Source organism: Mercenaria mercenaria, chromosome 9 (assembly GCF_021730395.1).
Source record: "Mercenaria mercenaria strain notata chromosome 9, MADL_Memer_1, whole genome shotgun sequence".
NCBI classification, from domain to species: Eukaryota; Metazoa; Mollusca; class Bivalvia; order Venerida; family Veneridae; genus Mercenaria; species Mercenaria mercenaria.
Window position 1 is genome coordinate 29,516,506 of NC_069369.1, and position 26,252 is coordinate 29,542,757.

Here is a 26,252-nt window from a genome sequence, read left to right on the forward strand (position 1 = left end):
AGTGTAGTTGCAATAACTTCCTCATCAAGGTACTGGGATAAATTATTAGTTGAATCCTCGATGTGTCTTCTTCTATCGCTGGATACAGAATAAGTCTGTCTGTCATCCATCAACCTATTTATACCTTAGCAGACGTGAGCTTTGATTGGTGCTATTTATAGAATGTGTTCTGATTGGTCCAAATTTATACATAGGGTTTTACAACGAGTACTTGCTTTAACACATATCTGGTTCCCTTTAACTATTGTATATGACATAATATGTGATGCTGGGATCCAGCTATCAACATAATGAACCCAAATCAGCCACACATGACCCAAATCCTATTATCAACAGCAATTCAACAATAATTATAGCAATGATACCATGAAAAGGGAGTCAAGCACTATCTGTGCTTATGTGTTACCTTATCAATATATCAGATATAAAAATTATTCTGACAGGTTGTTTACCAAATCCTTGTATAAACCTTTCTGAAGTTTGCTCAGTTAATTTTTGTTTGAGTGCACCTATGAGCCACAAGAGCTTAAAATGGAATGCTTGACTGATTCTCACTAACCTTGATCAGAAGCATCGTGGTTTGTTTTGATTGTTCAGCTTTACTTCACTTAGGGGCTAGAATTAAAAATAGAAACAACCTTTAAAGGCCCACCAAAGCCTAGTGACTTAATTTACCCCCCTTCCCCACCCCCCACCCCCAATAAAGTTCTGATAAAAAGGTGTAATGCAATTGTACAACAAGATGACAGGTGGACAATTTAGGCCTGAATTCACAACTTCTCTAATCAATAACTTTTCAGTAAAGTTTCAAAAACATAGGTAAATAACTATCTTACACTACAGGAAGATGTATGCACTAAACTATTTAAATACATCAAGTACTGTGCACACTGCTACATTCATTCAAAAAAATGTTTAGACATTATAATAATTATTGAATTGTCTTGACCTAATATATGCCACTGTCATTTGGTAACTAGATACTTGTATTTCTCAAATACAGTTATTCTGTGGTTGGTCTTTAAACCACTACTTTTTATGCCCTGCTAGATGGATGCTCAGAATTAAGATGTGCAATGTAAGACCAAATTGGGCCGGCCTCTTGTTTGAACATTTAGAACCATAATGTTGACTCATTGGTAGACAGGAAGTGAAAGAGCAGAATATAATTTGTTGCATTTATTTAATAATTGATTGCAAAAGGAAGAAATTAATTAACAGCATAAGAACTATAACTGTGAGTTTAGAAGTAAAAAGTTATTTCTCTTAGTGTACTTAATTTTTAGCTCACCTGAACTTTGTTGCAATGGTACCAGATGGAAGACGTCATTCATAGTCCATTGTCCTGCGTCAACAATGTTACTTTCACATATTCTCTAAAACAGTTGGTCAGAATTACACCAAATTTGGTCTGTAGCATTCTAGCATGATCCTCTTTCAAACTTGTTCAAACAGTTTTATTTGGCCCCTTTAAGGGGCCACTAGAGCTAAAAGTAGGAAAACATTAACCGTCTTCTCATGAACCACTTGAAGGATCTTCATCATACTTGGTCTGTGGCATCATTATAAGGTCCTCTCCCAAATTTGTTCAAATGGGGGCACTTGGCCCCTTTAGTGGCTGTTAGAACTAAAAATAGGAAAAAACTTCAAATGAACCATGAACCACTTGATGGATCTTCCTCAAACGTGGTATGTAGCATCATTATAAGGTCCTATCCTAAATTTATTGAAATGGGGGCACTTGGCCTCTTTTAAGGGCCATTAAAATATTGAAAAAGCCTTTAAACAACTTCTTCTCATGAATGGCTTGATAGATCTTCATCAAACTTTGTAACATCATTATAAAATCCTCTTCCAATTTTTTTAAAGTGGGGCCACATGGCTGCTTAGTATACAGCTTAAAAAAACACACTTTTAAATGACTTCTTCTCATGAACTGCTTGATAGATCTTCATCAAATGTGGTCTGTAGCATTATTGTAAGAACCTCTCCTAATTTTGTTCAAATGCTTTTAGGGGCCTTAAAATCTAAATGAAGAAAAAATAAATACCTTTGAAAAAATGGGACATATCATGTGATGGTGCATGCATCTGTCTGTCTGTTCATCTGTCATAATTCATGTCAGCAGTATAACTTTATAACTATTAAAGGTATTGACTTTAAACTTGGCATATAGGTAGATGGCAATGAGATGATGTGCTGAGCCCTTGAACTGGCTCTGTAGGTCAAAGGTCAAGGTCACAAATTGAGCTAAGAGTTCAAAACTGTACATCATATTTTGTGTCCGGAGCATAACTAAATAACCATGCAAGGTAATGACTTCAAACTTGGCATGTACAGGTCTGTAGGTCAAAGGTCAAGGTCACAAATTGAGCTCAAAGATCAAATCTGTCTGTCATATTTTGTGTCCAGAGCATAACTTATTAACAATTCAAGGTATTGACTTCAAACTTGAAATTTAGGCAGGTGGTGATGAGAGGATGTGAAGAGTGCATTAACCGGGGTAGTAGGTCAAATGTCAAGGTTACAGACAGGTCAAATCATTATTTTGTGTCAAGAGCTTAACTTGAAAAGTATTAAAGATATTTACTTGAAACTTGGAATATAGGCAGGTGGTTATGAGACGATGTGCAGACTTCAACAATCTACATTACATACCCTCCCCACCCCCCACCCCAAAACCCTGCACCAAAAACAAATTCATTTATTTTCTTGCCCTTTTGTATCCTGTCATTGCAACAATGTACATACCACCACGTCCACCCCCCCCCCCCCCCCCCCCCCCAACGCACACACACCCTGTTTCCATTCCGCTCCTCCTCCCAACCCACACCCATACATCCCCCCCTAAAACAGTTCATTTAGTTTCTTGCCCTTTTGTATCCTGGCTATCCTAGTCACTGACACCCTCCCCTGTAACCCCCAAAAAAGATTTATTAGCCCACCATCATCAGATGGTGGGCTGTTCAAATCACTCTGCGTATGTGGTCCGTCCATTAACAATTTCTCGTTATCGCATCTCCTCAGAAACTACTGGGGGGATTTTGACCAAACTTTGTCAGAATGATGCATTGGTACCCTAGTTGTGTCCCCCTGAAAATCTGACTGGTTCAACAGTTTTTGAGTGTGTTATGGCCTTTTGTTTATTTTGATTTCTAATATAATTTTATATCCCCTCCAAGTAGTTATTTGGTTTTTTATGGCCTTACCTGTAGAAGGGTCATAAAGTCTGGTCTGCAGACACTAATGAGATAATGATTCAAGTTGTTCATTATTTTCCTATTACACCTCAGCAGTAAATGGACTACCCTAGCAAATTGATGATTAATTTGTTTAGTTCTTATATTTCTGGGTTTAATTATTAGTTATAATATAAGTAATAATATGTGCATTCTTTGTATCATAATAAGAAAAAAATAATAATTGCATACAGGGCTCCGGAAATTTTGAGAACTCAATCGGTCCGAAACGAAAATCATGACATCAGCGCTACCCCACCCACTCCATTACCAATATACCATATTTGTAAAACGTAATAAGAAATAAGCATATCATGCACTATGAATGAGTTACCGGTCGCCGCGAGTTACCATACAATGGAGACAGTTATTCAGTGTTATAGGTGATTGTTACTTTGTTTAAGTTTCGATGTGTTTTTCCGAGAAAATACTTGCAGGGATAAAATTGCCGAGGCATTGACACCGTGTACCTAACTAGTCTTAAAGCCAACGCACATGACTTCGGTACTGTATTCACGGCAGATATTTTGTGATGTTTCCTCATTTTTTGACGGAATTTTATAAAATACAATGCTTCAAAGTGACATATTCTCTGCCAAACATCCTCAGTATTTTAAGAATACTCTGTCGTGGACCGAATGTGTACGTTATGTGAACGCTGAGATCGAATTTCCCACATGTAGAGAACGGAAAAGTCACGCGATTTGGTCATGCGATTTGGCCACGGATATTTCATTTCACTGGTGTTGTACTTCAGTAATAAAGTTAAATGTTCTCTTCTGATTTAAGCAAAATTTCATTTTGAAACGTTTTTTAGAAGACCGATTTGATAAACAGTGCCACTCCGGTTTTCTTTATCATTTGTGTTTGCCAGTCCATTTTTTCTTTTGTACAGTCTGGTTGCAAAGACGATTCTGTACTTGTTTCAACTGGAAACCCAAGAAATGAATCATGTAATTTTTACAAATCAAGTACCATGTAATTATAAAAACTATTTATATCGGTTTCCCATGTGATGTCTCATTAAATGCAGTGACTGTTTTTTTATTGTTTTTTTTTACCCGTGATTAATCATAGCCTTTCGAAATAAATCAGCCGTCGGATTCTAAATTAAAGAAGTGGTTCCCCGACGAAAGCATTTAGATCCAGTCAGATACATTTGGAAACCAGTCAAAAATGTTTAATACATTGCAGTCGGCTGTCTGCAAATAATAAAACATGTGCCTCGCGAGCACTGATTGCGTCACATGCTAATTACGGACCGATTATCAAGGTGACAATCAGACCGTTTGACACGTTTGATAATCTAAGGGTGCTATCAACAATATCCTGCTTGGCAGGTGTTTGTGTATTGAGATTTCAGACCGAAATTTATACTTTTCTCCATTTTTACTGGACCAATTTTTTTCATTTTTTCCCTTCACGTATCGGTCTGAAAAGTCAAAAATCGGTCCAAAACTGACAAACCGACAAATTCCAGAGCTCTGATTGCATATAACCCATTAATGGTGTCATCTCTCTTGTTTAGGGTATAGGTTTAATTATTAGTTATAATTATTAGTTACCTACTTTTAGGATTTTGAGCTAGTCTTGAAATTTGGAACATTCAAAAATGAGTCAATGGTGGGCGCCAAGATCACTCTGTGATCTCTTGTTTAGTGTCTTGCCGTTTAGTATCCTGTCACCACCACCACACACACACACACCATGCTCCTCCACCCCCACCACACACACATCTCCCACCACAGAAAAAATATAACCCTTTGGCATATATTGCACCTCTTGGCAGAGTTCTTTTTATCTTCTTGATCATGGTAATCAATTATGTCCTGGATAAATCTGTTTGCATCTGAAATTTGACATCCTTTTATCAAGCCTTTTTGATCATTATGTATTAATATAGATAACATGGGTTTAATTCTTTCTGCTAAACATTTTGTGATAATTTTTCAGTCCACATTAAGAAGTGTTAATGGGCGCCAATTTTATGTTTTCCCTATCTCCGCTTTTATAAAGGAGTGACAAGACGCCTTTATATTGGGAATCTGACAAACAAAAGGAATGAGTATTTCCTAAATTACATTGAGAAGAAATCTGCTTTTATGGAATACCAGAATTTCTGGTACCATTCTGCAGTTATACTATCTTCTCCTGATGATTTTAAAAGTTTAAATCCCAGATGTTTGAATCTAACATGATTTTTTGTTAAGATTTATACTTGTATTTAAGTTAGAAACAAGATTTTTTGCAGAAAAAATATCAATCCCCTCAGATGTAAATAGCTGTTTATAGAAATTACATTGTTCATTAAAATTGAATTGATATCATGTTTTTGCACACTTCAGGTTCTGGTTTTATTTTGGACAAGTTTTTGTTTTCCCCTCTTATTTTCTGAATTGCAAAAGTACTAGCACTTTGACTTAGTTTCAATTTCTAGGATATTTCTATGCTTCACAAAGGGGGGAGCATATAGTCACCACCTTGTCCATCCTTCACACTTCATGTCTGGAGGATAACTCAAAAACAATTGAAGATACCAAGTTGTAACTTTATACAATGATAGAGCTCCAGAGCTCATTCAGGCATTGAGAGGAAGTGCAGTGACAAGGAACCATAACTCTAGGTGGTCCCATTTTTGAATTATCTCCCTTTTCTTTCAAAAACCTTGTACAGGGCATGACTCAAATACTGTGTAAGGTATTGACTTGATTACAATAACTTTACATATTGATAGAGGTCAGTGAGAGACAGTGCAGTGACAAGGAACCATAACTCTAGGTGGTCTCATTTTTAGCTGACCTGAGCACGAAGTGCTCAAGGTGAGCTATTGTGACCGGTTATTGTCCGGCGTCCTGCGTTGTTAACACTCTAGAGGCCACATTTATGATCCTATCTTCATGAAACTTGGTCAGAAAGTTTATCTTGATGATCTCTAGGTCAAATTTGAAACTGGGTCATGTGGGTCAAAAACTAGGTCAGTAGGCCATATCAAAAGGAAGATCTTGTTAACTCTCTAGAGGCCACAGTTTAAGTTTGAAACTCATAGGAATTGGTCAGAATGTTTGTCTTGATGACCTCTAGGTCAAGCTCGAATCTGGGTCATGACAATGTACAAGTCTGAAAGCACAGGTTTATCCAGTGCAAAGTGGGCCTCACCTCATTGTTTGCAAAAATCCAAATTTTCCTTGTATTATTTTTAAACAAGTCTGTAAAACTACCATAAATTAAAAAAAAAACAAAAAACAAAAAAAAACAACAAGATTACATAAACTCAAAAATTTTGTGCTGCCTTAGATCAAGGGGCATAACTCTCCCCAGAAAAATCAGTTCATAGTCTTGTACTAGTTTAAAACCATGTGACATCAATGATGAGATCAGATTGTGTAAAAATATTAACGACTATGATAAATCATTATTCGCAGATGTGACTGACATTAAAATAAAGAACCTTGTGCCAATAATCTTTATCATCTGTGGTATGATATTGTCTATATTATATATGGGCTTAAGGTGTCTTCAGATTCCCCCATGCTATTAAAGGATGATATAGGACATGGTTAATAATTAGTCTAACTTGTAAACCATATATTATAGAGGTAATTAAACTTTGATTTATGTTTAGAAATAGTTTGTTCTTAGTTTTTTCAACCCTGATAAAGACAAAAGTAATGACCACCTTTGCAGAAGGGTGGCTCAGGCTTTTTACAGAAAACATTGATTTCTGAATCAAATCTTCAGAAATGGTAAGCATTTTCGAATGCAGCATATGCTTGTTGTTGTCCCATACTAAGATTATTCAAGCCATGTCCGATGGGTCAACTTTTCCAGAATGAACAAAAAGGAGGTATTTTTCATTAAAGAAATCTACCTGTAGCAAGACTTTGTAGTGTCCGCAGTGAAGTGGATTATCTAGGTCACTTGGTCAACTCATAGAATGACCTTGGTAACATTTAAAGGGCCACATTTTTTACCTGATCTCCTTGAGTGTTGGTCAGAATGCTTCTATGATAAATTTGTAGCATCCCCCCTCAACCCTATTCCCCCCCCCCAACAAACAGCTGTGAAGCTCAGGTAAGCAATCTAGGGCCATCATGGCTCTCTTGTTGTATTACTAGGCACAAATGATCTATATTAAGATGTTGAGTCACATGTGAACACCAGACCCTTAGCACTAAGGTCAGGGTCATGCTATCCTGTCCATAATGGATTTGAATAATAGATCTAGGTCCAAAGCTTCAAGTATTCAAGTACTTTGCCCCAACTATAATTACGTGATGTTTTACAAACATGACTGTAAATAGATTAAAATGGAACATAGGGAATTCAACATTTTTCTAACATGTTAAAATCTAAATATTTCTAGTTTTAGTACCAATTACAAATTAGCTCAGAGGTAAAGCATACTGTCCACACACTTGTTATCTGGATAATACGAAATGCTGTGATAATTCCAAAATGCTACAAACTGAATGAAATGTCAAACTTGGTAAGGACATTGTTTTTAGCTCACCTGTCACGAAGTGACAAGATGAGCTATTGTGACCGCTTGATGTCCGTCGTGTGTCGTGCGTTGTCCGTCGTGCGTCAATAATTTGTAAAAAAAATCTTCTTCTTGAAAACCACTGGGCAGAATTTCACCAAACTTCACAGGAATGATCCTTGGGTGGCCCCCTTTTAAAATTGTTCAAAGAATTGAATTCCATGCAGAACTCTGGCTGCCATGGCAACCGAAAGGTAAAATTTTAAAATCTTCTTCTCAAAAACCAGAAGCCCTAGAGCTTAGATATTTCGTGTGAAGCATTGCCTAGTGGACCTCTACCAAGTGTGTTCAAATCATGACCCCGGGGTCAAAATTGACCCCGCCCCAGGGGTCACTTGATTTTACATAGGAAAATCTTCAAAAAATTTCTAAAAATAAACCAGAAGGCCTAGAGCTTAGATATATCACATGTAGCATTGCCTAGTGGACCTCTACAAAATTTATTCAAATCATGACCCCCGGGGTCAAAATTGATCCCGCCCCAGGGGTCACTTGATTTTACATAGGAAAATCTTAAAAAATCTTCTTCTCAAAAACCAGAAGCCCTAGAGCTTAGATATTTGACATGTAGCATTGCCTAGAGGACCTCTACTAAAGTTGTTCAAATCATGACCCCGGGGTCAAAATTGACCCCGCCCCAGGGGTCACTTGATTTTACATAGGAAAATCTTCAAAAAATTTCTAAAAATAAACCAGAGGGCCTAGAACTTAGATATTTCACATGTAGCATTGCCTAGTAGACCTCTACAACATTTGTTCAAATCATGACCCCTGTGGTCAAAATTGACCCCTCCCCAGGGGTCACTTGATTTTACATAGGAAAATCTTCAAAAAATTTCTAAAAACAAACCAGAAGGCCAAGAGCTTAGATATTTCACTTGTAGCATTGCCTGGTTGACCTCTACAAAATTTGTTCAAATCATGTCCCCCGGGGTTAAAATTGACCTCGCCCCAGGGGTCACTTGATTTTACATAGGAAAATCTTAACAAAAATTTCTAAGAATAAACCAGAAGGCCTAGATCTTAGATATTTGACATGTAGCATTGCCTAGTAGACTTCTACAAAATTTGTTCAAATCATGACCCCCACCCCATGGGGTTACTTGATTGTATATAGAAAAATCTTCAAAATTTTCTAAAAATAAACCAGAAGAGCTTAGATATTTGACATGTAGCATTGCCTAGTGGACCACTACAAATTTTTTTCAAATCTTGACCCCCCAGGGTCAAATTGACCCAGCCCAAGGGGTTACTTTATTTTATGTTACTATAAATAGCTTATTTAGTAACTTCTTTATTATTGGCCGTAGGGAAAAACCGAGACCACTTTTCTGTGGTACAACATGGATGGTACCTCCAATTTTTAGGTGTATTTTGACATATCTGTACCTTTAAGAAAATTTCAACTATATTTACTCATGATTCTTTTGATTGATCTTGATTATGATTTTTTGACCTTCCTGTCCTGAAGTGCAATGATAACAGGTGAGCGATATAGGGCCATTATGGCCCTCTTGTTTCAATATTTTCTCATTACTCATTCTGATTGTTTAAAGTATTATAACTAATTCAACATGATTTAGAAGCTGTTCCATTTGCACTAAACAATTTGCATATGGGACATATTATTCACTATGGAAAGCCCTAAACAATGTGTACATTTTGCTTTTGAGAATGAGTTTGGGGATTCAAAGCGTTGTCAACCTCATTTAATGGACTTTCGGTAATGAATATTATTTTGTATTTTTCAGTTATTAACATGATATGAACATGTCAGAGTTTTATTTTAGATCAATAACCAATTGACATATGAAATTGTTTGCTGATGAAAGTTTATTTGGCGAGTGAGGAGTTACCGGTGAGCCAAAGGCAATGATAACGTCGGAGCGAGCCAGATATTTTCATTGCATAATTTATTTGTCATACTTCATTCCGATATTGCATTTATTTTACAAAATAAGTGTCGACAACCGCTTAAGAGTCATATTCTATAACATCATTATATAATGACGTGTACCCAATATTTGTTTTTGAATAAATCATTATTGACCAATTCTAGTTCGAACCACAATGATGATGGTTCGTTGAAATTTTTTGACCTCGATATAAGTTCAATGATCAACTGAGATATCATGGACATGATCAATAGTTTGTATAGTGTTGTCGAAATACTGCAATGCAATAATAAGCATATGTAGTAGTCGATGGATACTGACCAAGTGTTCATAGAAGTTTCGAAGATAAAGCCCGAAATGTTTTGTGGATAATAGCCAATATTGTAGTTTGAAATTTTGCATAATTATGCTGTTCTAAAGGTACCGATTGTTGTATGTTGAAGAAGTATACTCATAAAATGTGGTAACTAATTGCTGTAGCATGCCCAAGGTAATGTATTATACACATAGTCAGTACCAGATGTTCCTGAAACATTTTATCAAAAGGGTAAATGTTTATATCTTTGTAAAATTCTGTTTTAAAAGTCAAGTCAGCTGTCAGAAAGTTCTAAAGCTTATACATCTGTATCTTTTCTGCTAGATTTTGGTAAAAATTCAAACAAGCCAGAACAGGTAAATTTAACACATGAATCTAAATGTGCAGATTCCACAGGGGAGGGGGTGGGGTACACCCATATTTACAAATAAGTATGGCTAGGAGTTGTTAGCCATTTAAGAGGAAATTTGCATATGCGTAAGTTCTGACTAAGTTGTAGCTGCAAAGTACAGTCCCTTAGCATAGTAAGATTCATATTTCTTAATGATTAGTGACTGATCTGGCCATTCCCGACCATACACTATTGTATTCATACATGATTTTCAACAAAGTATGCCATGAATGTTCCCACCATAAACATCTGTACGACGCGTCTAGCACACATCTCGTAAGGTCAAGAGTATAAATCTTTTTTAAACATCAGCTAATAATTGTTCAATTCAAATTGCCTTTCGTGGCATTGTGTTCAAACCTAAGGAGACAATCTTTTTGTTTGTTTCTTGGGCTATAATAACCATAGTATTTTGACTGCTGTTCAAAATCTGTGGTATATTTAGTGGTGTTGAAAATACTGGGTATTTTTGAAGACCGTATTATACGTCTCGTAGGTTGAAGAGAACCTCCAGCCAAACACCAAAACTCATTTCTAAAGGAGCCAAAGATCTGTACAGGAATTGTATGCTGCGCCTGTTACCAGTATAAAAATCATGTTGTTACAAACTCATTCACCAAAACATGTCCACACACACAAAACTGGTCAATGTGTAATGGAATGTAAATAAAAAAAAATCAATGACGGCTATTATCCACTTTCACAGACAACCCATGTAGGGCATTATCCATGGTCATTTTCGGCTATTATCCATTTTTCACACAAGGATCAATATAAATGGTTTTGACATAAAAACGGCAAATGTAAACAACTTACTCTAAACTATGTCAGATAGTGAAATTGTAGAGCCATATATACAGTGAATTACAAGCATAAAGAACAACTCTAAATATTTTTTATGAATTTTCAAACTAAACTTACATGGATTTTGTAAACTATTTAACATATTGTGTATTGTATTCACAAAAATACAGTAAAATAGTTTGTTCCATAGAAACAAATCACCATTCGTTCTTTTTGCAACATCTGGTGGTTAAAATCTCTTATCAAGCTACAGCAACTTACCGAAAAACCTGAAATTTTCAGAAGCGTTCATCTGACCTTTTTGTAGCAATTTGGAATTATCACAGCATTTCGTATTATCCGGATAATAAGGGTGGTCCATGTTAAACAGATCATTTGCCGTGTGGGTTCAAAACTTGGTATCAACATTTAATTTTTATTTCATTTTTGCATAAAAATTTAGATTCCTTCTTCATGTGCTCTGTGTCAACATGACAGAGAAATATCTAAAGATGGTATGGCAGATGAAAGGTTTAGCATCATATCAAAGATGATATTAATTAAATGCATGCACTTAAGTGAATAATTAACATTATGTTATATAAAGACATACATGCAAATACACAACATTAAAAAAAGAAACAAAAATATGGGAACAAAAATGAAACGAATAGAAAAAAAACAACAAAAAAATCTAAAAAGAATCCTCATGAGGATTCGAACTTGCAAGACAAATTTTGCTTATATCCAATTGTTATCTGCATTTTACCCAGCTGAGCTATGTTGCAATTAACTAACTGGATAATTAAAATGAAACAAGTACTAATATTTACTTGTCAAGTAATGTGCAAGCTTTATGAATTGTTATTTTATCAGTTATCATAAAATGGTTTCGGTGGGAATCAGGTTACCATTGGGGATTTAGTAGTAAGATCATTATGAACATTAGTAAATCTTGTTTCAGTGTAAGTGTTGTTCATGGTCCACTGATGTTTTATATATGAGCCGCACCATGAGAAAACCAACATAGTGCATTTGCGACCAGCATGGATTCAGACCAGCCTGGGCATCCACGCAGTCTGGTCAGGATCCATACAGTTCGCTTTCAAAGCCTATTGCAATTGGAGAAACTGTTAGCAAACAGCATGGATCTGCGCAGGCTGGTCTGGATCCATGCTGGTCACAAAAAAAATGCACTATATTGGTTTTCTCATGGTGCGGCCCAATTAATTATATTGCCATGCAGCATGATCATGGAAATGCAAATATATTGAAATACCATGAGGTCTTCCATTCAAAGGTTAACAACTGAACATTAATAATATGAAAGGTATGGAAATTGTTAATCAAGTAAAATTGTGTAATACATATACAGGTTTTATGTGGTGTGGAGAAAGGCTTTCGCAAAAAATATCGTTTTATCTTTTCTTTCATGGTACATTAAATGCACATAATCATTATGTGAACCTAACAGTTTGTGATTTTATTGCACATTTTAAAAGGGTGGAACATCTTAGTGATTAAAGGTTATTATCAAGCATGAATTGGATAAGAAGTTTGTTAATTTATCCAGGCAGGTACTTGTTGCTTGTTATGTGAACAGTCCAAACCTCATTCACCTGATGAATTATACCTTTTGATCGTTTTCTTTTCAGCTCACCTACACAAATTAAAGGTTTAGCAGTCATTTATTGACATCATTTTTACTCAAGACATCCGTATTCTGGAAATACTGGTCATGTTAACACCAAACTTGGTTGGAAGATGGCTTATGTGTCAGTGGATGAAAAGTAAATGTGTTGCATTTTTTGGCTCAAAATAGGAAAATACCAACATTGGCAATTAGAATTATTTGTCTTAGACATATGGCTAAATCTACTTCAGCCAGTATGCTCACACATAAGATTAATGATTAGAACATCCAGTATAAATATTTGTACCTGTTCTAAGCCCTGTTGAAGAGAAGTAAAAAAAAATAGATTTACTCAGCAGGGATCAGTTCAGTTTACACCACAGTGCAAGTCTCCTTAACACCATAGTGACAATCTCAGTTACGCCACAGTGACTTTCTCATTATGTCTCCTCCCATTCTGGGAGAGACATAGTGATTTTGCCACGTCCGTCTGTCCGTCCATCCATCACACTTCAATTCCGATATTACCGTTGCGTGGTTATTTCATTGCGTGTCATAGAACATATGCTTCGAGTCTGGTCTACCAGAATGTGTGAAACAATAACAGCGGTATCTCCGCGTTTTCCACTTAAAGAGAGAAATTTCTAGCCTATTATTGTCAGGGGAGTAATCCACCAGCATAATACTTGTGAGAATGATTTGACGTAATCAAACTTCATAAGCTAATATAGCTTATGGGTAACTCTTTGTTTTATGAATCTTAGATAGGATCAAATAATGGTGAGAAAATGTAATATCCATCAATAACTAACATTTGACATAAACTCAAACTTAACGTGTATATAATGATATTGTTTTGCACTTATCATCAAGGTCACAAAGTATGACCATATTCGGAACATTGACCCAAGGAATAATATAATATAATACAACACAAGTGATGACATTTTCTCAGTTTTGGGGGTCATTCAAAAAGACAACGTTTCTGAGGGCTAACATAGGAAATTGTTTCGAACCATCAGACCATATGATCGATGTTAAACTCATTATGGATAATTGTTATGATTTGGCTCAACGGTCAATTTGCCAAATAATTTAGTCCAATCATTGTGAACTTGCGAATTAACCTGGGTAACATTACTGTAAACAATGTTGTGAAAAAAAACTGCAATTTTTTGCGTTTTAAATTTTTGCTGGATGAATATTCTGCTGGAAAATTTTTGCGATTCTACCGAGAGACCGCAGAAACGCAGAAATATTACCCCCGCAGAAATAACCCGCTATACGGTAATAACTGGAGAAGGGGCCTCCGTGGCCGAGTGGTTGAATTTTTCATGTGAGGGCGTTGAATTCTTCATGTGAGGAAGCCATCCAGCTGGCTTACGGAAGGTCGGTGGTTCTACTCAGGTACCCGCTCGTGATGAAATAATGAACAGAGGGGCAGCTGGGGTCTTCCTCCACCATTAAAGCTGGAATGTTGCCATATGACCTATTATGTGTCGGTGGGACGTAAAATCCAACCAAAAAAAAAAAAAAAGATGAAAACTGGAGAATCATTTGACCTAGAACCTTCAAACTTCATAAGGTGATATATAGGGCTTATGGAGTAGATGACCTCTATTGTTTTTGGGATCTCTAGATCAAAGGTCAAAGTCACAGGGGCCAGAATCCGTCACACTTCATTTCCGATCAATAACTGGAGGACCATTTGACCTAGAACCTTCAAACTTAATAAGTTGATAGGGTGTAGGGAGTAGATGACCCCTATTGTTTTTTTGGTCATTCCATCAAAGGTCAAGGTCACAGGGACCAGAATATGGAAAAACCTTTTCAATCAATAACTCAAGAACCACTTGACCCAGAATAATATTGAAACTTCATAGGATGATAGCACATGCAGAGTAGATGACCCCTATTTTTTAAATTTTTTTTGGGGGGGTGGGGGGTCACTCAATGAAAGACCAAGGTCTCAGGGGCCTGAACATGGAAAATTATTTCCATCAATAACTTCAGAACCACATGACTCAGAATGTTGAAACTTCATAGGATGATTGGACATGCATAGTAGATGATCCCTATTGATTTGGGGTCTCAATCAAACGTCAAGGTCACATGGGCCAGAACGTACGACCGTTTCCAATCCACAACTTGAGAACCACTTGACCCAGAACATTGAAACCTGCCAAGCAGATGATCCCTGTTGCATTTCAGTCGCTAAAACAACAATCAGTGTCTCTTTGATTTTCGCTCTGTCCCCAATTGACTTCTTGCCTATTACTACTATTCTTTGGAGGAGACATGCACTTTTCTACAAAAACATTTTCTAGTTTACTCAAGTGATACCACAGTTACACCACAATAACTATCTCAGTTACACCTCAGCAAACATCTTAGTAACACCACAATAGCCATTCCAGTTAAACCACAGTGACTAAACCACAGACAGTTATAATCTCCATTTCACCTCAGTGACCATCTAATTGACACCATAGTGATTATTTCAGTAACAGCATAGTGATCATCTCAGTTACACCATAGTGATCATCTCAGTTACACCATAGGAGCCATCTCGAGTTACACTGTAGTGATCATTTTAGTTACACCATAGCGATCATCTCAGTTACATGATAGTGACCATCTTAGTTACACACCATAGTGATCATCTTAGTTACACCACAGGGACCATCACAGTTACACCAAAACTACCAGTATTGCAGTTATATTTCTGTGAGTAACAATACAGTGAATATCTTGGTAATAACACAGTGAACATCTCAGTTACAAGACAGTGACCGTCTTATTGACACTACAGTAATCATCTCATTAGACCAGTGACTAATACAGTTACACCACAGTGACCACTGTCAGAGTTATATAACATTAACATTTTAGTGTCCATCTTCAGTAACAGTACAGTGTCCTTCTCACGGGCACCATAGCGATCAGCTGAGTAACAACACATTGACCATCTTACTGACACCACAGTGGCAATCTCGTTTACACCACAGTGTCTTCTCAGGTACACCACAGTGGCCATCTCGTTTACACCACAGTGTCTTCTCAGGTACAATACAGTGGCAATCTCATTTACACAACAGTGTCTTCTCATTGCAGTCTCATTTACGCCACAGCGACTTCTCAAGTACATAACAGGGGCAATCTCATTGACACTATGGTGCCTTCTCAGATACACCACAGTGGCAATCTCATTTACATCAAAGTATCTTCTCAGGTACACCACAGTGGCAGTCTCATTTACACCACAGTGTTTTGTCTGAGGTACACCACTGTGGCAATCTCATTTACACCAAAGTGTCTTCTCAGGTACACCACAGTGGCAATCTCATTGTCAGGTACACCACAGTGTAGCAATCTTATTCACACAATAGTGTCTTCTCATGTATAGCACAATGGCAATCTCATTTTCACCACAGTGTCTTCTCAGGTACACCATAGTGGAAATCGCATTCTCCAGTACACCACAGTGGTAATCTCATTAACACCACAGGTACACCACAGAGTAGGTGACCACTATTGATTTTAGGGTCACTCTATTAATGGTCAAGGTTACAGCCGACAGAACATGGAAATCCATTTCCGGTCAATAACTGCAGAACCATTTGACCTAGAACCTTCAAACTTCATAGGGTGATAGGGCTTACAGAGAAGATGCCCCCTAATATTTTTGTAGTTACTAGATCAAAGGTCAAGGTCACAGGGGCCTGAACATGGAAAACCGTTTCCAGTTCATAATTGAGAACCATTAGGCCCAGAATGTTGAAACTTAGTGGGATGATTGGACATGCCAAGTAGATGATCCCTATTGCAGCCAACCATCAGTGTCTCTTTGACTTTTGCTCCTGTCCCCTATTGACTTCTTGCCTATACGACTATGCATTGGGGGGAGACATGCATTTTTCTACAAAAGCATCTTCTAGTATACAACCAGATTTTATAATTTCAATTGTGGAAATATTGTATATTGTGTTCACTTGGTGATCTTATACTGAAACAAATGAAACTTCTATAATATTATTTGGATTGAATAATTTTTTTTTTTTTTTTTTTTTTTTTTTTTTTTTTTTTTTTTTTTTGGTTGGGTTTAACGTCGCACCGACACATTTTAGGTCATATGGCGACTTTCCAGCTTTAATGGTGGATGAAGACCCCAGGTGCCCCTCCGTGCACTATTTCATCACGAGCGGGCACCTGGGTAGAACCACCGACCTTCCGTAAGCCAGCTGGATGGCTTCCTCACATGAAGAATTCAACGCCCCGAGTGAGGCTCGAACCCACATCGATGAGGGGCAAGTGATTTGAAGTCAGCGACCTTAACCACTCGGCCACGGAGGCCCTGGATTGAATAAACTATTGTAACAGTTTTTGTTTTTCAGGGTTGAATATGCAGAATTGAATCATGGTCTGACAGCAGCAGCCCAGACGTCACAAGAAGAAAGGCCTATCTAATTACAGAATGAAGGATTGGCAGTAGATGTTGTGTAACTGTGACATATTTATAGCCTATTAGATTGTGCAAATATGCACAAGTTGTGCAGGAGACATTAGGATTGAACTCATCTTGTTATTTCCTGAAATAAGAAGAATTAGGGTGATATATTTTGAGTCATGCATGACGATCTATCATATCATTCATTTGTCATTCCTTTCCATCAACGTAACTCCGAAGTTTTTGTTACAGATTTTTAATTAACAAGCATTTACCAGTTTACCATCTGAATAAATTGAGATACATGACCCACTTCACTAGGTCCAAGGTCAAGGTCATACTAAGGTCAAAGCTGAGATTGCTTTATTTTCCTGTTGATGTTTTACTTTCTGAAACAGCTGAAGGGTTTTCAAAAGCATCAGGTATTAACCTCATCAAGATGTTGTGCTGAGTGTTTACTTTCCAAGTAACAAAGTGGCTTCAGTTTTTGTGAAAGTTCTAGGTGCTTTCTCATTTATACAAATAACTGATACAAATATAATATACAACTAACAGTATATGCTTTCACTGAAGTAAACAAGAAAACTTTAACCTCAATGACCTATTAAACATAGCAACACACATTAAAATCAGGAGGGATAAAATTCCAGATTTGAAGGCCTTCAGGTCAATGTATATCAATTGAATTTTTGTGAGAGAGGTGTTGGGATGATTAATATCCAGAGCACAAAGCTTACAATCTGGAAGTATCGGATAGACTTCTTTATACATAGTATACACTAGAACAGTGTTTTTTTTCTTGAACACTTTGTGAAAACGTGCCTATGCAATTGAGATTGCTAGATGAAATAGGTAAAATAAAATCTGAAAACAATCAGCCAAATGTCCCACGTGATTGGTGATCTGAGTACATTGACTTTTAAGTTTTCGATCAAGTAAATCCAAGTAGTGGTAGGCATGTATCTGACAAGTGTGCTGATCTCTTAATGCATGCATCTCTCATATGTTTATCTTAAAATCTTAATGTTACCCCCCCGACAACAAAGTGTAAGGGGTGACACTGGTTTCAGGTTGTCTTCTGTCTGGTTCAGCCTGCGCTGGTCCTTGTCCGTAGACCAATCTGTGCAGACCATCTCTCCTACCCCTTACATGAATTTACATGAAACCTCACACAAGTGTCAGTACAACAGTTGTTGTGCATGGGGCTGTAGGAATTTCATTTATAATAAACATTTGCAGAGTTATGGGACTTGTTTTTTGTACTATACTATATACCTGACACATTTTGTGCGCCCTTTCTTCTTCCTCATCCCTGGAACACAATTTATGAACTTCACACAAGTGATCAGTACCAACAGATTTTATTCATGGGATGTAAGTGTTCTTTTTTAGAAAAAAAATTGCAGAGTTATGGATTTGTTTTTTTTTTGTTTCTATAATAATATCAGACACAATCTGTGGCGCACCATCTCCCAATCCCTTGACACAAATTCAATGGAAACTTAACAAGTGATCATAACAACATAGTTGTGGCATGGGGCCATGTTAGGTTCTTCAGAAAAAAAAATTCCAGAGTTATGAACTTTGTTTTTTTCTACTATACTAATGACAGATAACAATCTTGTCGTACCATCTCTCCCATCCCCGTGAACAACAATTTAATGAACTTTCACACAACTGATCAGTAAACAACAGTATTGTACCATGGCATGTTGGAGTGTTTCTTTCAAGCTACAAAATATTGCAGGTTTTTGGGACTTTATTTTCTTGTTAACATACTAACTGTACATAATCACTACATATGAAATCTTGTGCGTGCCTAATCTACCAAAACCTTGCACACACATTAATGAAACATTCACACAAGGGTGATCATGTAACCAACCCTATTTGTGCATGGGGCATGTTACATTCTTTTAGATAAATAATCTTCTGCATAGTATAATGGACTTTGTTTTTTTTTACTATACTGTATACATAAGTCTAATACATACAAGTCCACATAATTATGCAGTCTTGTGTGTGTCAAATTGCAATGTACTGTGTCAGTGCATGCGGGGGGTACATTCATCACCTTTAGTGATAGCTCTAGTTTTTATACACCCGTCTGAAAGACGGGACGTACGATGGGAATGCCCTTGGCAGGTGGGCGGTCGGCATCCATAAACATTGTCCAGAGCATTTCTTCTTCATGTATGGAGAGATTTTGATGTTACTTGGCACAAATGTTCACCATCATGAGATGGAGTGTCCTGTGCAAGAACCAGGTCCCTATGTCTAAGGTCAAGGTCAGAGTACAAGAATGACTTTTTCCGGAGAATTTCTTCTTCATGCATAGAGGGATTTTGATGTAATTTGGCACAAATGTTCATCACCATGAAACGGAGTGTCATGCACAAAAGCCATGTCCCTAGGTCTGAGGTCATGGTCACAGAGGCCAAAGGTCAGATACAAGAATGACAACTTAATAAGCTCTTGACAGGTGCATTTTGTGACTATGGCACCTTTGTTCACAAATTAAACTGTAAACAAAACAATGGCATGTAATGAAAATGTTCGGTAAAATTATTCTTCTATAGAACTGCCATTATTGTCCTTTTTTAAGTTTAATAAGAAAGTAAGCACATGCTTAGATCTGAAAAAAATGTATGTGTCCTTCTTATAATTGATTAAAATATAGCTTGTTATGAACATTCACTCAGGTATTTTGTTTTTATTAGCTCACCTGTCACATAGTGACAAGGTGAGCTTTTGTGATCACTCTTTTGCATTCGTCCACGTCAATCATCCGTCCCGTGTCACAATTTCTTGTCTGACGATATGGGTGTTCAATTTATTGATTATTATTTTAACCAAACTTGCACACAACTTGTATCACCATAAGATCTCGGTTCCTTTCTTGAACTGGCCAGATCCCATTATGGGTTCCAGAGTTATGGCCCCTGAAAGGACCAAAATTAGCTATTTTTACCTTGTCTGCACAATAGCAGCTTCATTTATGATTTGATTTTAACCAAACTTGCACACAACTTGTATCACCATAAGATCTTGGTTCCTTTCTTGAACTGGGGAGATTCCATGATGGGTTCCAGAGTGATGGCCCCTGAAAGGGCCAGAATTAGTTATTTTGACCTTGTCTGCACATTAGCAGCTTCATTTATGATTTGAATTTAATCAAACTTGCACAAAACTTGTATCACCATAAGATCTTGGTTCTTTTGTCGAACCGGCCAGATCCCATAATAGGTTCCAGAGTTATTGCCCCTGAAAGGGCCAAAATTGGCTATTTTGACCTTGTCTGCACAATAGCAGCTTCATTTATGATTTGATTTTAACCAAACTTGCACACAAATTGTATCACCACAAGATCTTGGTTCCTTTCTTGAACTGGCCAGATTCTGTCATGGGTTCCAGAGTTATGGCCCCTTAAAGGTCCAAAATTGGCTATTTTGGTTTTTGCAGCCATATAGAGACTTCATTTATGGTTTTATTTGATACAAACTTCCAAAATATCTTCAACAACAATAAATCTTGGATTCCATGACAAATCAGATCCAATCGTAGGTTCCAGAGTTATTTTATATCTGATTACCTCCCCTGATTGTAATCAAAATGGATTTATATCAGTTAGTACTAATAGGACTTATTTGAAATTTCATTATTATCATTAGTTGGACTGAGCCAATCAGGGTAGATAACTATGGACTGATTTTATGTAAAATTACCTCCCTTTATTTCAAATTAAAATGGGTATATCTCCGTAACTAATGAAGATACTGATCTGAAATTTCATTTATGTCAACAGATTTATTTGGCAGATCCTTCTTTTGTTCACTTACAATAATTTTTTTATGCCCCCGAAGAGAGGCATATAGTTTTTGAACCGTCTGTCAGTCTGTCAATCTGTCCCTCTGTCAGTTTGTTCGCAATTTTCGTGTCCGGTCCATATCTTTGTCATCGATGGATGGATTTTCAATTAACTTCGCATGAATGTGTACCACAGTAAGACGACGTGTCGCGCGCAAGACCCAGGTCCGTAGCTCAAAGGTCAAGGTCACACTTAGACGTTAAAGGATAGTGCATTGATGGGCGTGTCCGGTTCATATCTTTGTCATCGATGGATGGATTTTCAAATAACTTGGCATGAATGTGTACCACAGTAAGACGACGTGTCGCGCGCAAGACCCAGGTTTGTAGCTCAAAGGTCAAGGTCACACTTAGACGTTAAATGATAGTGCATTGATGGGCGTGTCCCGTCCATATCTTTGTCATCCATGGATGGATTTTCAAATAACTTTGCATGAATGTGTACCACAGTAAGACGACGTGTCGCGCGCAAGACCCAGGTCCGTAGCTCAAAGGTCAAGGTCACATAGATGTTAAAGGATAGTGCATTGATGGCGTGCCGGTCCATATCTTTGTCATCGATGGATGGATTTTCAAATAACTTGGCATGAATGTGTACCACAGTAAGACGACGTGTCGCGCGCAAGACCCAGGTCCGTAGGTCAAAGGTCCTAAACTCTAACATCGGCCATAACTATTCATTCAAAGTGCCATCGGGGGCATGTGTCATCCTATGGAGACAGCTCTTGTTTTTAATTACTTCCCTTTTACGTTACTATAAATAGCTTATTTTTAGTAACTTTTTTTATTATTGGCTGTAGGGAAAAACCAAGACCACTTTTCTGTGGTACAATATGGATGGTACCTCCAATTTTTAGGTGTATTTTGACATTCTGTACATTGTAAGAATTTTTTTTTTCGGTTAAATTTCTTCCCTTTGTTGTTACTATCCTTTGGACTTAGATATTTTTTCTGAGGACCTTCTTGTCCTCAAATGCAATGGTAACAGGTGAGCAATATAGGGCCATCATGGCCCTCTTGTCTTGAGAATGCATGGGCCTAGGATCATAAAGTTTGGTACACAGGTGCAACATTATAAAATACAGGTCAAGTGCGACTTTGAGGTCAGAAGGTCAAGGTCACAATGACCCAGAACAATTAAATGGTTTCCAGATGATTACTTGAGAACGCTTGGGCCTAAGATCATGAAAGTTGATAGGAAGGTTGATCATGACCAGTAGATGACCCCTATTGATTTTGAGGTTCGACTTTGACATTGGCTTACTTCTGTGACAAGGCTGTATTGTGGGGGTATAATTCATCACTGTGACAGCTTTAGTCAACTTTATTCTATAATCACAAATTCCTAACAAGAGACTGTTAACAGTTGAAAGTTATATAGAAGAATCAAAAAATCCATGCAAGATGGCAAGAAATACTTGAAAAGCAATTCAAACTGAGGATGATGAGTTATTATCTTCAAATTCCATTCTTTCACAGCATCTAGAAACTGCTGTCTAGAAACTCGTACATATTTTGAGGAAACATGCAGGCTACCTGGTACGTTTCTTTGTCTTGCAGCTTGGTTATGAAATTCACATATTACTATAGTGCAAATAATGCAAAACGATATAAACACCCTGTGTAGAATATTTTATCATACTGTGTTTTCCTCATTTATTAGACAGAGTCTTTTGTATCGCTGATAAATTGTACTTGCTTAACCCTGGAAAATGGAATTTTAAATTTGAATAGTTTCTGTGGTGTAGCAAACAGAATATTTTAATACCTGTTTATTACTTCAAACATATTTCATACATAAATTATTAGAAAATGAAATGTATAGTTAAAATGTTTATAAGAATAAAATGTAAAAGTGTAGCATAGAGTTTGTTTTCTGTTTCATCATCATTCATGCTCATAGAGAGCATTAGTGCCAGGTGTATGTTATTCATTTACTCAAAATTCCATGTTACGTATCTCGAAATTTCGAGTTACTAACTACAATAGTTTACATTGATGTTTAGGTCCTGGCCAAGATTAGGTATCTGGTATATCCATCAGGTAGCCCTACAGGGTCATATAATTAAGATGTGCGGGCAGCGTTTGCTCATAAAAATATCACTATTTAAGCTCAATTCAGGGGTCGTGGGTTTGAGCCCCACTGTGGTCACAGCCACGACTTCTCATATGACACCAGTACTGGTTTTTCCAGGAGGTTCCAATAAGCTTGAAGCTTTCATCACGATCGAGCTAAAACAAATAAGTATAAACTAAACAATGTTTAAGTCTTGAAGTTTTTGACCTAGTTTGAGCCCATATGGGAATGAAATATAGACATACCCTACATGAACGTGTAGTTATGAGTTTTACCAAGATCGGGTACTTGGACAGATCTAGATTTTGAGGAGAGGTCATAGAAGGTGGCCGGGAAGTATTCAAACTTAGAATATTTCACTATTTTGACTGTATCAGGAAGGTTTTCAACCTAGTTCGAGCCATGCTATACATGTAAATGAAGGTATATATCCTGGATACAGTTTGAAATCTGGAGTAGCTCTAGAGGCTATGGTAGGTCATACATTGATGTATGTTCAAGTCCTTACATGTTGGGCACAGTATATGGATGTGTAGATAGATTATTCCACTTCTAACACTCAAAAGCCGTCGGTTATATTTTTGGCCTTTGCCAGACGGACAGTCATTAAAATTTTGTGGATAAAAGGGCAAGATACGAAGTTGAAATTTTGTGTTATTAACTTGAAATTTCGACTTACTAACTCAAAATTTCGACTTAAGAGATACTTACCAACTTGAAGTTTCGAGATACTTATCAAGTTGGTAAGTCTCTCGAAATTTTGAGTTTATAAATAAAACGTACCTGGCACTAATGCTCTTCTGTAGGATCCAGATATTAGTTATGCATTATTTTAAAGATCCTGAGTTGGTAGTAGGAATTCCTGAACCTTTAAAATTTCTCTATTAATATCAGTTTTATAGCAAAAATGTTCTTTTTGTGTAAAATTCTGGACCATGATTTTTTTTTCCCCTACAAATTTTTTTTTTTTTTTTTTTTTTTTTTAATATATTTTTTCAAAAACTAAAAATTAATAAATTGAACCACGCTTTAACTATGGATTTGGAATCAAAAAATTCTTTCCAGCTTAAGTGCTTAAAATGTAAGATCTAAAAATTTTGTCTCATATTTCAAGAGAAGTCAAGGAACAACCATGTTTCAGAAAAAGTAGATCAAACACGAGTTAGTATGAAATTTTCTGCCTTTTCTCCACTTTATTGCATTAACTATTCTGGAAGCTCATAAATGTCATAGAAAATGCAAACATTAGCATATTCTGCATATTTTCCCTGCTTCCTGACTGCAGATTTCTGCGCATTTTTCAAAGGGATGTGGAAATATACACCTGTGTTCCAGTGATTTAGAAACAATTGAAACATAGCCTCCTTTACATACCCATTGTTGATAAAGAGTAAATTATGGGGAGACATAGCTTATGTCTGTCTGTCTGTCCAACCATCACACTTCATTTCTGATCAATAACTGGAGAACCGTTTCACGTAGAACCTTCAAACTTCATAGGTGATACTGGTTACAGAGTAGATGAACTCTATTGTTTTTTGGGTCACTTCATCAAAGGTCAAGGTCACAGGGGCCTGAACATGGAAACCCATTTCCAATCAATAACTTGAGAACACTTGACCATGAATAGATGACCCCCCTATTGATTTTGGGGTCACTCCATCAAAGGTCAAGGTCACAGGGGCCAGAACACCCCTTGTCATTGAGGCTAAATTAATGCCAAATAAAAATAAGATTGCTCAAAAAATTAGTTTTAGTATGGAGCAGAAAATGTCAATTTTTGCAATTTTGACAATTCAAGGGCCATAACTCTGGAGATACTGGTCTTGGTCTGAATTGGCTAGCTATCAAACAGGACCAAGATTTTGTAGTAATACATTTTCTGCATAAGTATGGTTGACGTCAAAGAAAAGTTACTCTAGTTATCAAGCAGACACTGTCAATTTGGGCAATTTTTACTAATTCAAGGGCCATACCTCTAGAGATACTGGTCCAAACTGGCTATTTATCAAACTTTACCTAGATTTTATAGAGATACACTGTTTTGTCAATATCAGAACATCGAGTGTCTGTTCAATTACTAGATTTCCATTGATGTCAACCCTACTTACACCAAATGTATATTTGAGCCGTGCCATGAGAAAACCAACATAGTAGGTTTGCGACCAGCATGGATCCAGACCAGTCTGCGCATATGCGCAGTCTGGTCAGGATCCATGTTGTTCGTTTTTAAAGCCTATTGCCATTAGAGAAACTGTTAGCGAACAGCATGGATCCTGACCAGACTGCGCGGATGCACAGGCTGGTCTGGATCCATGCTGGTCGCAAAGCCACTATGTTGGTTTTCCCATGGCGCGGCTCATTTCTATAAAATCGATTAAATTAGTTTTGATAACCAACCAGTCTTGGTGGATATTAACAGTTATAGCCTTTGAATTAGTCAAATTTGCAAAAACTGGCAATGTCTGCACAGGTCAAAATTTATTTCCTGTTATGGGCATAAAATATGACAGTTTACTGCTTCAGTTATCAGAAGTATAACGCTCACTCACAAACTTAAGGACTACAGTAGAACCCATCCAAACCAAACACTTTCTGGACAAAAGAAAAAATTCAGTTTAGAGAAGTTTTTAGTTTAAGAGTTTTTTTGTCATTGGGAAGTTCAGTTTGGAAGAAATGTGCAGAAATAAAATGTGCTGTATATTGTCACTGCATTCTTCATAAGTAACATAGTAAACTTTGATTTCTGCACAAATTTTGGTGTTATTGTTCTTGGGCATTGCTTACTGATTTTTAATTATCTAAAAGATATAAAAGTCGAGTCAGCTCCAATATTCTATTTATATTATTTTCATCATAACGAAGCCAGAGTTTTGGCTTTCCAGGGTAGCTGATGACTGCTTTTAAAGGGTAATCAACCAATACAAAATCTTTTTACAACTTAAACTGACCAATGGAGATCACATGCAAAACTTTGGTATGGCCTGGATACTTGGACATGACATAACAGGCAGACAATTTTGCCACAATAAATGTCAGCAATAAGTGTCATTAATAAAATAAA

At 36.9% G+C, this 26,252-nt stretch overlaps 1 protein-coding gene across 1 annotated transcript in view; it reads left to right on the forward strand.

The window, feature by feature from the left end:
- The window catches only part of LOC123546810 (uncharacterized), a 60,535-nt gene extending 42,551 nt beyond the window's left edge, over window positions 1-17,984 (forward strand). The window contains exon 6 of the mRNA XM_045333381.2: window positions 17,192-17,984. Coding sequence (XP_045189316.1) covers window positions 17,192-17,264 — 73 coding nt within the window. The 3' untranslated portion in view covers window positions 17,265-17,984. The remainder of the gene's footprint in view (window positions 1-17,191) is intronic.
- The last annotated feature ends 8,268 nt before the right edge of the window (window positions 17,985-26,252 follow it).